Source organism: Gopherus evgoodei, chromosome 3 (genome assembly GCF_007399415.2).
Source record: "Gopherus evgoodei ecotype Sinaloan lineage chromosome 3, rGopEvg1_v1.p, whole genome shotgun sequence".
Lineage (NCBI taxonomy): Eukaryota > Metazoa > Chordata > Testudines > Testudinidae > Gopherus > Gopherus evgoodei.
Genome location: NC_044324.1, coordinates 141,534,912 through 141,548,234, shown reverse-complemented (window position 1 = coordinate 141,548,234; position 13,323 = coordinate 141,534,912). Strand labels below are relative to the sequence as shown.

Sequence of the window (13,323 nt, the reverse complement as noted above, 5' to 3'; positions counted from 1 at the left end):
CAATGGAACCCTGGTCCTTCACTGTCGCCTAGGGACTATCCTAATTCCTCCTGGAAGGCAGCTCAGCTTGGCTGAAGTTACTGAGACACAAAGGATTAAGGTGAGTTGTGCTTGGTCTCAGTTTGGATGAGATCTCAGACTCCTCCTGGTTCTCTGGTCTTTCCTGAATCTTCTAAACCATTAAATTACTTCATAAGACATCCAGACCAAAATTGTTACTCATGTTTTGATTACAGGCTTGAGAATTAAATTCTTTTGGCTAGAAGTACAGTTCCCTCCATTATCTCTGACATGTCCCCTATGACACCCTACTTAGTGTAGGCCCTGTTTTGAATCGAAGTATGTGCTGCGAGTCTAAGTGTCATATTTATGACTGATCCATATGACTGTTTGTTTAAAGCCTTTGAGTGACAGATTTTAATGAGTCCCAAATGATGTTAGAGTTGAGCATGATAGGTGTAAACAGAACATGGTGGGCAAAGGGGGGACCCTTAAAGCTAACAAAACCAATATTTCTTATTGCCCTCAACATACCCAGCAAGGGTGTTTGTTTATTATTTTCTTTGATGGAATAGTCCTGAAAGATCTGGTTGACTGTATGAAGACAAGGCTGTCTTTCCATGTCTTTCCCCTAGTAGGTCAGAAAGTATAAGGAGATCTGTTCAGTGCAGGTGTGTTTGGTGAAACTTTTTTTGGCTTCTAGAATTTCCTTTGATTCGCCTTCCACCATTCACTTTCACTAAAAATGTGTGATTACAGCTACATAGCACCATGTACTCCCTCTTATCTTCCATTATAGACTGTTAAAGTGTTTCAATTTCTGGAATGTGGATAGGTTTATCTTGTAGCACTTCGCAGGCTTGATTCAGGCCATTGGTAGGAGGGGGCCCAGCAAGGCTCCCCAGAAAGAGGTTGGGGTTGCACAAATTGCTCAAACCTTTGGCACTGCCCTAGGAGCCCCTCTGGTCAACAGTGCTCCAGCATATAGCGCTGGCTGAGAGGAGGCATTGCCAGGATACACCGATGATGTGCTCATTCAGCAGACCCTCCTCCCCGCCCCAACAGGGCTCCTATGTAGCCTTTCCCCTGGTGGAGCTCCCAGAGAAGTACTGTGCTGCAAACACTGCTTGTTCTTTCCTGGGGTGTTGAGAGAGGTGGGCTGTGCTGCTAACTGTTGTGATTTTTTTAAATCCCAACTCTTACAATTGTGTGCATGGTGGTTTTCCCTTAATGATCCAGCTCCTGGCATCATGTGATTGTGAGAATCATAGCTTTGATTGGAAAGGAGGGTAGGGGGAGAAATGAGCCATGGTTACAGAGAAGCTTGAAAATGTGACCCAATCACATGCTAAAGCTCAGCCACCAGAAGGCAAATAAAACCACTCAAAGTGTTTGTGGTTTTCTTGTTTTGTTTTAGCCAATCCCCGACTCATGATTTTTGAACAGTGGGCTGATAACATTAGGAGCAGCTTGCATCTTCCGTGGTGTGCAGGGGCTGTTATTGGGGTGTGTGTACCCATAGCAGGTTCGCAGTGCTGTACAGATATCCTCTAACAAATCCTCAAAGTCCCAAGGTGTAAGGAAATGCATAGATCTGAATTTCCATAGTTTAAAAGGTCTAAAGCATAATTCTACTACAATGTTTTTCCCCACCAGACTCAGTGAATTGTCAAAGGGTATTTGGAAGTTTAGGGCCAAAATCAACTGGTGTAAATTGCTGAAGTCATACAGGACACAGGTGAGATTTCCTTTCTCTGTTTTTATTTTATGTAAAGTAATTAAGTTAATGTTGCCTCCACCTTTGCTGAACTCCTCATCCATGCCTCAGCTTGCTCTTGTCCTTACTAGAGCAACTTCCTTCTCAAGTCCCCCCCGGGGGCAGTAAGCTGCTGCCCACTTTTAATGCAAAAAGCTGTGACAACATGGCTCCATTCTCAAATTGTTCTACTGGCCCCCACTCATCTCCAGCTCCAGGTCGAACTTTCTTCCATGTGTTTATTCCAGTCTACATCACTGATGTATGTCTCCCTTTCCCACTCGATCCACATGCTCAACACTGGCTTTACTGCAGTCTTGCCACAGTGCGTGAGAGAAAAAGACTTCTCTCCTCTGTGCCCCTGACATTGGAAAGAGACTTCTTGGGCCAGATCCTTAGTTGGCATAAACTGGCATTGCTACATTCACTTCAACTGAGAGATGCCAATTTACACCACCTGGCACTCTGGCCCTCTACCAGTCTCAATGAATCTCCCTCCTTTCTCAAATCTCAGCTGAAGCCTCTCTTCTCCCTAGCCTATATCTCACATTTTCTCTGAATTTGCTACTATTTGTTTAATGTTCTTTATCAAGAATCCCTGTGAAGCATTTTAGTGAACATGTACTTGAAAGATTTTGCATACCTGAGAGGCTAAACTTTGTAAACCATTATCATGTTCTGTAAATAAACTCATAGTTCCATACCAGCTGAGGTTCTAGCCTCATCTACATACCAGTGTGTGACTTCATGCTGAGACAGGTCCTAAACGTGCAGATTTTCACACCTATATGTAAAATTTGTTGTCTGTCTGCTCTGTTTCTGTTAAAGGGACAGTCAACCAGATTGTGTTTGTAAAGGTGGTCGTGACCATTAAGCTTTACAAACAAAACCGATTTTTCTTTTCTGAAACTTGTTTTTAGTAATTGTAGCCAAAGACAGCAGCTTTGTGCTAGTGCATGAGAACCAGGTGATGCCTATTGTCTTGACTTTGCTTTTTGCATGTTAGCAAGTTTGGACAATGCAACTGGAGTAATTAAACCAAACATCATAATGACCATAAATTAGCTTGTTGAACTTAATTCAATTTAAAATTTAAGGTCTTATTAGGCTCTAATTCTGTATTGCTGGTGTCTGACTATATGTTTGCAGAATAACTTTATATAATTCCATGGGTTTCAATCGAACTACTAATGTGTAACTTCTTTCTCGTGTGTTTTTAGAATCAGGCCCTAAGACACCAACCCTTTCAAGTTATCTGCTATTTTTAGTTAAATCAATGTTCTCTTGTGATGCATAATAGCATTCCAAGTAGCGTCCAGTTCCCTAGCTCATTGCTTAAAGGTTAGGATGTGCAGTGAATTCTGATAAACGAACCCCCAATTCCTATGACATTTAGCCATATGGTGTGCCTATGCAACACTTAACTACCACCTGAATACCTTAAATTCTGTACAAGTTTTTGAGAATGTGGTTTAAGCACCAAGTTACCTTTGTAAGCAGTAGCACCTTACACTTGTAAATATGTAACAATCTTTCAGCTATAATTTGACTTTTGTAGTTCTATTGTCCAAAGTGAGTAAAATACAAGAGATTTTAAATGGACAAACTACTCTAAAAATGTCCTTTCATGTTGTAAGTTTTGAAAAAATATTTATAAAACCCATTATGCCTAAAAATCTTTGAGTCCCTTAAAACCCCCTCTCCTAGTAAGATCAATTTCAGCTGAGTCTTTAAGAAGCTATTCACACTCTAAACTACTCCCAAATATACTTCTGGCTGTTCTGGTTTTCTTTTTAGCGGCTGCACAATCAGTTTAGTATGCAATGGGAAGGCTCTTGACAAAAGCCATTTATATGTGATGAATGGGTTTTAAATCCATAGGAGAAACTAATTTTAGAATCTGGTCAAAGTTTTAATACTCAGTATGGTTCTTATCGGTCCAAAATATTTTATGCATTTAGGAGTTACTCTTTACAAAGACTTATCATGCAATTATCCCATGAGACAACTTGTTACATCTAGGATTTTAACCTCCATTACAACTCTCTGCACGACCACAGGTCAGCTGGGATGTGTATAACACCAAAAAGGAACAGCTCTCTCCTGTGCCAGCTAAAGCAGTAACTATTAGCTGGTAGCATTAGTAAGCTTTTTTAACTTTATGCAGAGAAGACATCAGTTGCAGACAGAACACGTTTAGCCACTGCTAATGTAGATTAACTAGTGCCTTATGGACAAGAGCAAACACAATGGAAATTATCATTAATGCTACGGTTGATCTAGGATAATTATCAAGCTGCTTGTCTGGGGTTATCAAACTTAGTAAGTGTCCTATCTTGTCTTGTCACCTATTTTGAAAAACACGGTCACTGTACAGATAGCGATACTGCTGACTACTCACCTTGTTGAACTGGAGAATAGGCATTAGTGAGAAAACGAAAATGCCCTTTGTTGTACCAGCAGATCAGGGACATATTTCCCCTCATCTTTATTCTGTATTGCCCTCTGGACTGAGGAGTGTCTGGGTTATGCAGCATTGATGGAGGAAGGCCTGTGCAATCACTCTTCCTGGAACTCAGCAATCCGCAGCAATAAATGTCTGCATGTGAAAGAGAATAAATTCCCATCAGCAAACCATCTGATAGGGTTAGAAGGAAATGACAGTGGGCTGTCTGACCTATTTGACTGGAGGGAAAACTGGTCCTAAAACTAAGCCAGTAGATGTGCAGGTTGGCCAATGGCAGAGGATTTCCCTGTGGCATCCAGGCCCACGCTCTCTTTTCAGGCTCCAGGAAGAAATGCATTCAATATACGAGTCCAGAGAGCCAGTTCTCCACGTGATTTAATACGATAAACCGGGATATAATTAAAATGAAACAAAAAGGGAGACTATAGGCTGAGTAGATAACTTCCCACCAATGAGATCTATTAGGTTGTGACATTTCCTCCCAGGGAAGAGGCCATATTGCTTTGGGCATTGAGCATTAGACACTGACAAAGCAGTGGAGGATGTACTCTTTTCCATGTTTAACTACGCTGATAAGGAGGCCAAAGTCTTTTTTCCCCAATTCAAGTTGTCTGAAATGACCCCCATGGTGCTTTTAATCCCAGCAGCTTTTGGTGCTAGCAGATGACAACTCATCCTACAACTGCCTCGCAGTACAATCTTATCAATGCTCATCAATTCTACCCTCCTTCATCCATGACAAAGGGATGAGTAAAGGGACCCATGAGTAAATTCATATGTTGCGAAACCCAGACACGTCTCACTCTAATGTAGCCACGTCAGAATAACCAAATCACTTAACACACGTTAATAATGACAGTGCCTAGCTTGTGTTGAGTATGTGTATGTGATAAGAAAAATATCAGAGGGTTAAAACTTCCATTCATCTGATTAATTTAAAGAGCATATACTAACAGAATTTCTTGCTATCAGAAGAGAGACACTCTGCATAGGAAATTTAGTCAGAAATCCCCAAATCAAACAGCTGATCAACTGGATTAAAGGATCAAATCCAGCTTTGGCCAAGAGTCAAATTTTTCAGTATTGAGTTACTCTATATTGCAAAGCAATGTCCTCTTCCTGATGTGAGCTTTACAAAATCCAGGAAATCTTAAATCCAAATCTCCTCACCATCTCTCTAGGCTTTGTTTTGACTAAGTATAATATACACACAGATGTGTGCATTCTCATTCCCTTCATATAGACTGATCCACTTAAGTCTGTGTATTCCACTTAAACTACAGCAGCCCAAAGCTGCTATTTCAGGTAAAACAAAAGAGGTCTGTCAGCTGAGAACACTGACCTACATTTTAGAGTCTAAAATCTACTTATTGAACTATCATCCTTCAGCAAATAAAGAATATTAAAAATCAAACCACTTGATCGAGGGGGAATAGAGGCTGTTACATACTATGCGTCTCTTCTGCCTTTGTGAGTCTGGAATTCTGTATGCTCTTTGGAGCAGGGGCAGGCTTTTGTGTGGGGGTTTCTGTTGTACAGCACCTAACACAGTGGGGTCCTGGTCCTTCACTAGGGCTCCTAGGTGCTATGGTAATACAAAATAAACAATAGTGCTCATGAACTGATCCAAAGAGCAGAATACAATTGGCAACTGGTTCTTGAGATTTCCCAAACAGTGCTTTGTAAAACCAGAAAAAAAACCACAGGCTGGGAGACCACAGAACTATAACTTAAATAAAAACTACAGCTGCATTACATTTTTACATAAAAATATAATTGTTCCTGTTGCCCCAGCAGTAAGACTGAAGTAGTGACTCTTCCATTAGAAGATATGAGCTTTTTAAATGTCAGAATGGAAAACCAAACATCAACTTAGCTATTTGAATTTAGGGGAGGACTTGTCTAATGGATCCTGTGTTATCTCCAAGTTCTGATCTCAACCACTGGAATTTCAAATCATAGAAATGGCTGGAATGAATCTGAAAAGGATCTCTGCACTGAGGTAGGACAAGTATACATATGATATGTGCTAAAAACCCTCTTGCTACCACTATCTCTGAAACTGTCTTTAACAAGTCTGTGACCACCTAGGATTTTAGTTGTCACTATGTGCCATTAAGAACATCACTGCAGCAGCGGGATTAGAACTCTGATCCTCCTGCTCCAATAGCACAATCCCTTAACCTAGAGAAGAATTTCCTTTAGCTGCTAGCATTACAGGGTCTATGACTCACTGAAAGGCCATTTTAATTCTCCTCAGCAGAGGGCAGTAGTACACAGCCGCTCTAGCCAGTACATTACTATTCTTAGGACTGCTGAGGTAATTAAGTGCAGCCTTTTCTTAAGCTCATGTAAGCTTGCAAAAAAGACTCAAGCAGCTGTTTTGCTCTTTTCATAAGACAATTGGAACCATCTTGCACATCTCTCAGGAAAAAATAATGAAGCACCTCCTTACATAACACAAAGTGGTGACCAATATGGTAGCTGCAGATTTAGTATCATCACTTGCAGAGGATGGCATATGTAATTTGTGGAGGTTTTTAAAAGCTGTAATTTAGAACAACCAGTTGCTATGGCAATAGCAGCAATAAAAATTAAGACCATCTGGCACAATGGTGTGGTCCAAATTTAATTAAATGCTTAACATGTTTTATTACAGTCCAGAAGAAAATGAAGTTTTATAGAATTCAAAAAGAAGTCTGATTGAATAGACCCCAGTCCTGCTCTCATAAGTAGAGCCCTACCAATTTCACAGCCATGGAAAAACGTGTCCCAAATTGTGAAATAAGCCTTTTCCTGTGAAATCTGACCACCTCCTTGCTGCAAGTCCCTGCCAGGCTGGGGAGGAACAGGACTTGTCCTTCCCCTGCAGGGCTGCTGTGTGGGGGAAAAAGGGGCAGATCAGACCCACCACCTTTTGGGTTGAGACCTCCACGGTTACAACGCCATGAAATTTCAGATGTAAACAGCTGAAAACTTGAAATTGATCAATTAAAAAATCCTCTGGCCATCAAATTGATCAAAATGGACTGTGAATTTGGTAGGGCCCTATTCATAAGTCAATGGTAACATTCTTGCTTCAGAGGGAAATTTAAGAGGGCTTCCTCAGGGGTGCTGGTAGAATTTTTATAGTGGGGGTGCTGAGAGCCATTGAATCCAACTGTAAACCCTGTATATGATAACTACTTCAAGCCAGGGGGTGCAGCAACACCCCTCAGCACCCCTACTTTCAGCATACAGAGCCCATTCCAACTGTCATTTCTATTTCAAACTAAAAAAGCAACCCACAAAGCTGTGCTTAAATAAGGAATCTCAACCGGTTCAGTTCACGAACAGCAGTATCTAAACTTCATGAGTGAGCTTGAATCTCACCAGGACAGGCGCTCTCTCATAAAATTTCTGGCATCTCTACTTCTAGTCACATCTAAAACTCCATGCAGAATAGCATTTCCTGTGCCATTTCAGTGCCTGGTTCCTGTTTTACCTGGAAACCAGAAACTTATGCTCCATGGTCATAAAAGGTAGTTATATAAAGTAGGCTTACATTGAATCTGAAACAGAGAGGACGTTCTATTTTTCAGGAGAAGCCCATGGTCCAAATTTAATGAGTTCCTTGGAACTGAGTGTTGCAGACATCCTTTTATATTCACAGAAACACTTTGGGATGATACAATTAAGGTTATTACTAATTTCAGAGCAGTACTATTGTAATTATGAAACAGAGACAGAGGAGGTAATTTTATAGTGAAGGTTCCACAAAAGCCTTGACCAAAGTTTTCCTACACTTTTGGATTCCAATGGAAGGGAATCCTAAAGACTCTGACTTTCAGAGGACAGGTGACCAGCACTTTCAGAAAAATCAGGCCCTTTCAAGATATCAGTTCAGGCACCCAACTACTAAGGCACCTATAACTAGTTGTTTGGGGGGGGGGGGGGCGGGTTGGTTTAAAATGTCTTGATTCAAATCTTTCCCCACTATCCATGTTAAAGATTCACAGAAAGCATTGCAAAGATGGATGAATAGAAATTCCTTTGACTCAAATTTTTGTGATTTTTTTTTTTCCCTCCACCTCTAACCCAGGAACCATTATTTCTTTAGAACAACAAAAGTTAATCCAATGTTAGGAACGTGTCTTAATTTTGCAAGGTTGCTCTCATCCTCTGTAGTGAAGCAGGTTCCTCAGGTTCTCTCAGAACACTCTCCTTTTAGTTGCATTTTTATCCTTGTGTGACTAATTCCCCAACTAAGCATTACTCTTGGCTAACAGCACTGATCAACCCGATGCCACTCTTTGGCCTGAATGCACGAAATTGGGACACACCAGGAGAACTGTTTTACGTGGCGGGATGCTAGGCCTTCCACTGGCAAATCTCTGCTCCAAATTTCACAGCTAACAGTGCGGGATCACAGCAAGTGCTGACTATAGTACCTTACCTCTAGCTCTGTGGGTAGGGTCAAGATTCACAGTCTCCTCCAGGACTCTTGATTGACTTCACCACTGTTGACATGCCAACAGTCTGATTTCCCTGAGTGTCCCATAATCCTTCCAATTCAATATACTCTGCCAAGCCAGTGAGCTAGCCTTTATCACCCAAAATATAAAAGCCAAACAATCCCATGTCCCTGTTTAACACAAACAGTGTGTCAATGTTCCCACTGCAACCTGCTTTGTAAGGAATACCCAAGCTACTTACCAAAAAGCTAGTAAATCTGCTCTGAGTCTCCCAAAATTAAATTCACAATTCGATACCCATTATCATTTCTGCTAGTGAATAGAATGCAGAAGAAGCAGTTGTTATGGATCACAAAATCACATGGAGCCACACAATAAAACATGAACCAGGAACTGAAAATGTTGCATAGGGTTTTCATTTTTGACCAGATAATGTACCTAACTTTGAATCTCTAGAAGGCAGCTACCTGGTAACAGCTGGTAATTTGAGTTCTCTTCAGTGCTATGCCTGTGAGTAGTTAACTACTATAGGTAATCTGAGTTACCTGTGAGAGAGAAATACTGTGGTGGTTCAGTAGCCAGGATTCTTTTCTACTGTGATTCCAGAGAGACAGAGGAGAATATTATCCCCTTCTTTCTCTTTTGCAAATCTCTGTCAGAATAAAGGATCATTTTCCAAAAGTCACAGTTTTAGGTCTAAGGATCTAGTAATCCCTTATTTCAGCTGAAATGGCTTAAGAATTAGACACACTGGAATATTTGGTTTTCATGCATAATAACTAGACATTTGATAAAATGGCTTTTATAATGCTAGAAATATAATGGCTCTGTGGGCAGCCAGCCATAAATTTTATGAAGAAAATTCAAAGGAATATTCTCCAGTCATTAGAGGGAAAACTCCAGTGTAATATATTCTTGATTCATTGAATGTGGCCATTATATTTAGAGTACTGAGAGGACCCATGATTACTTCTATATGTGTATGGATGTATTTCAAAGTGCTCTATGGATATTTACAGTGTACATGAAATAATTTACAACCCAATCCTGCACTGTGGTCCATGAAGGCAGACCTGAGTGCACACACTGAGCTGAGGGCAAGATTGAAGGCATTAGGTAGCTAAAGTATTGTAACCAATCACTGGCATTTTCCTTTTAAGTATGACTCAAAATAATGGCACAATTCCAATTATTTCTATATTCTGGGCCAAATTCCATTCTTGAACATCCCACATGGATGTAGACTTTTGTCAGTGGAAGCCATGCTGAAAACAGAACTTGGCTCCCGAAGATGAACTGCATAGGAGGGGGCAAAATGAGCTTGTGGCCTCAGTTTGTTTTTATTTGTGTTTTCGGAAAGGTATGAAGTGTTCACCTACAAAGGAAATTCTTGATCTCGAAATTCAAATCTTGTTTTACAATGGAAGACCCTAGTAACTGAAGAACTAGTGGAAAAGTTGCATCACTGGAGAAGATTTTAAGCTGACTAGTTCGTGGGGAAGTGGATGTTCAGTAACTGTTTTAAACACTTTGGGTTTGATTTTCAGAGTGGGAACATATACGACTACAACTGCACTCAATGGGAGCTGTGAATATTCAGCACATCTGAAATTCAGATCACTTGTACAACCTCTATTTAACGCCATGGATTAACGAGCACTTGGGTCTAACTCTAGTGTATACCTATGCCTGTATTGCTATATGGTAAACCCTTCTAGTGTAAGTGCAGCTTATATGGGCAAAAGGGTGCTTTGCTAGCAACTGTCTCTACCATAGGGCTTTTCCATTTAAAAAAAAATTGCTCTCTAACTGACATTTCACTGGCAAAAGTTTCCAGGGTAGACCTTGCCTTAAAGACTCTGCACACTCCCTCTTCCCACACACCCTATTCACAAGCAAGAATTCCCACACATATAAAAGACCCCCAAGAAGTCCTCCAGGAAAAAAACCCACCAGACTAACCACACTCTAAATTCCTAAGATAAAGGAGAAAAAATCAGAGCCCTTCTATTCTCTCCCCCCGCTCCCCCCCTTTAAAGCCTTCTTTCAACATGATGAAGACTCAAAGGAAAGCTCAAGCTCAGTTTAAATAACCTCTGCAGGTCCCCTTGTAATGAACAGACTAAATTACCCTTAGGATTTCTCTGGCTTGGCTGCTCATGGCTATCTGAGGAGATAAAGCCTCAATCAAAAACACTTCAGGTTATTTGCTGACTTCTGGCAGCAGGATATTCATAAGCCTTTCGGCATGAACAGTCAGTGGATCAGCTGTCACAAACCTTGCTTCTCAAACTCTTCAAAAAGGTTCAGGCTGGTAATGCTAGGGCCAGTGAAGATGATGTAGTTTTTTCCTGATGCATTCTGACAAAGGCTCTTGGCCACCATACTGTGGAGTTGGGGCTTGTTCTTCAAAGCATCCAGTCCGTCGGCACCACCTCCTTCTTTTAGATGGACGTAAATCTTAAGGAGCAAGTAGAAACAAGAAGACAAGTCAATGTGGTTAGAACGGATCAGGCATGAGCCATGCAGTTGCCAAACCCCTTGCTTGGCTTTCACTAGACATGAGCTGAAAAATTTAAGGCAGTAGAAACCTATTTCAGATTTAACCCCTAACACACCTTTCATGACTGGTGCCTTTAAATGACTTTGGAATAGTTGGGGGGGGACTTTGGAATTTTCTGCTGGGGTGGCTATTGGGAAATACTGCTCTATGCCTAAGATTAAGGGCTGCTTGAAGTTGCCGTTGCTATTGTGTAGCTGGAAAAGAATTTGTCTGGCAGTAATAAACCATGATTCCTAAATAGAACTGTATGTTGTGCTGATCCTATATAGACTTCGTTGTTGTCAGTAAAGGGAGAACTTGGGACCTTCTGCTCCGAAAACACAGGCCTCTACTACATGACCAGAAGGAATCTGTTTGCTAGCTTTACCGTAATAGAGTTCAGCTGTATATTCTCTGGCAACAGACACTAAAGGGCAACATGACCACGCTGATGCCAGCATGACACTTTCTCCAGTACAAGCCAGTGATGTCCTTACATATCAACCATATATTCTAACTGGAGTCTTCAGGGATAGCTCTAACTCTCAGCATTTTTGTCCAGATCATGACTTGGAGACAACCTACCAAAACAGACTGAACAAGGGGAAAGGGGTGTATTAAACCGGCCTTAATGTCTTAAGCATCTGGCTCCTTTCTAGCTGGCTGCAATCCTTACAGATTCTGTATTACTGCCGTAGTATCTTAAAACTAACAGCTACCATTGTCCAGGCAATGTTCCTTCTGCCCTTCATAATACTCAGCCACCATCCACACAAGGCCATTTAAGGGGATATCCAATGGCAGCAATGTGTTTTGCCTCTGGTAAAATGAGTTGATGACCTTAGTCCGATTTGCAAGTGGCCAGGTATGTATAGCATAACTGGCCTGCTTTTTGAGAGGTGGAGGATGGAAATGGCAGAGAGGCCAGACCAGAGCCTCACTCTGCAGATGGTCACTCAGGGAATGGGTTATGGCACGTTAGTTGGGCAGTAGAGGAAAGTGCACCTCTTTTCATTGTAGAAATAGAGGACTTCAGTTTTCATTTATTTTATTCCTACTACTAGAAAGCAGCTCTTCCAGTGGCCTAGCTGCTCATACAAACATTTGAATTGTATATATCTAGGCTAAAATCCCAGACAAATAATTTAGCAATCTTGACCCAGAATACATAAATCACCTCTGTCTCATCTGCCCATCTTATTTCTCAATCCACTCACTTTCCCCCAAGCCCCCAAAATAAATGACATAGAAGGCAGGCTGTAAACCTCAATAACTTTGGACCAAAGGAAGGAGTGACTTCCAGAGCTGAAAACCCTTTGCTGAAAATACTCTGCCACCAGCTCCTTCTCCTCCTCCCCCCAACTTTTAAATCAAGGAGCTGTTAGCTCTCAGTCCTTCACTACAACAGTGGGAGCACCATCTGAGGAAAAGGAACTGCCAATCTAGCATCTTCCACCAAAATTAAATTCAGTTAAACAACGGGCCTGATCCTGCCCTTGCTCTCAAAATCAGCAGACACACGCTCGTGTAAAGGAGAGGAGAATCTAGCCCTATACTCTGAATCCCTAAATAGTCTTAATTTTATTTTTTTATGAAGATCTTAATTAAAAAACCCATGAAAAATAAAGTGGGCAAAATTTTCAAAAGTGCCTAAGTGACTTGGGAGCCTGAGTCCCATTGACTTTCAGTGAGACTGAAGGTGCATCTACACTTATGGCACTGGGTAGAGTAGACACTGCACAGCCAGCTAGCATGGGTATAAACAGCAGTACTAATGGTAAGGCACATCTTAGGTGAGTAGAGTAGATTAGAGTACCCTACATGCCTGAACCTGCAGGGTATATACCCTACATGGTTCTCTATGCACCCAACCAGTGCCTCTTAAGTCTACATTGCTGTGTACTGTCCCATAGTTCCCCCCTGCTGGAACCTTTCCCCATCACATTGAAAGGCTCTGGCGCCAGGGAGGCAGCAAGGAACTATCAAAGCCTTTCCGTGGTATGTAGCTACATGGTGCAGTGACAAGACAGCCTGCCTCACTGCAGTGTGTAGCTACACCTGTAGTGCCTGTACTCTACATGCTGCCTCAAATGTAGACATAGCC

General features: G+C 41.4%; 1 protein-coding gene across 1 annotated transcript in view; it reads right to left on the bottom strand.

Moving 5' to 3' along the window:
- PGBD5 (piggyBac transposable element derived 5) overlaps nt 1–13,323 on the bottom strand; it is an 82,421-nt gene that overhangs the window by 5,700 nt on the left and 63,398 nt on the right. The window contains exons 4-5 of the mRNA XM_030556857.1: nt 10,957–11,137; nt 4,158–4,355 (exon numbers count right to left, since the gene is read on the bottom strand). Coding sequence (XP_030412717.1) covers nt 4,158–4,355; nt 10,957–11,137 — 379 coding nt within the window. The remainder of the gene's footprint in view (nt 1–4,157; nt 4,356–10,956; nt 11,138–13,323) is intronic.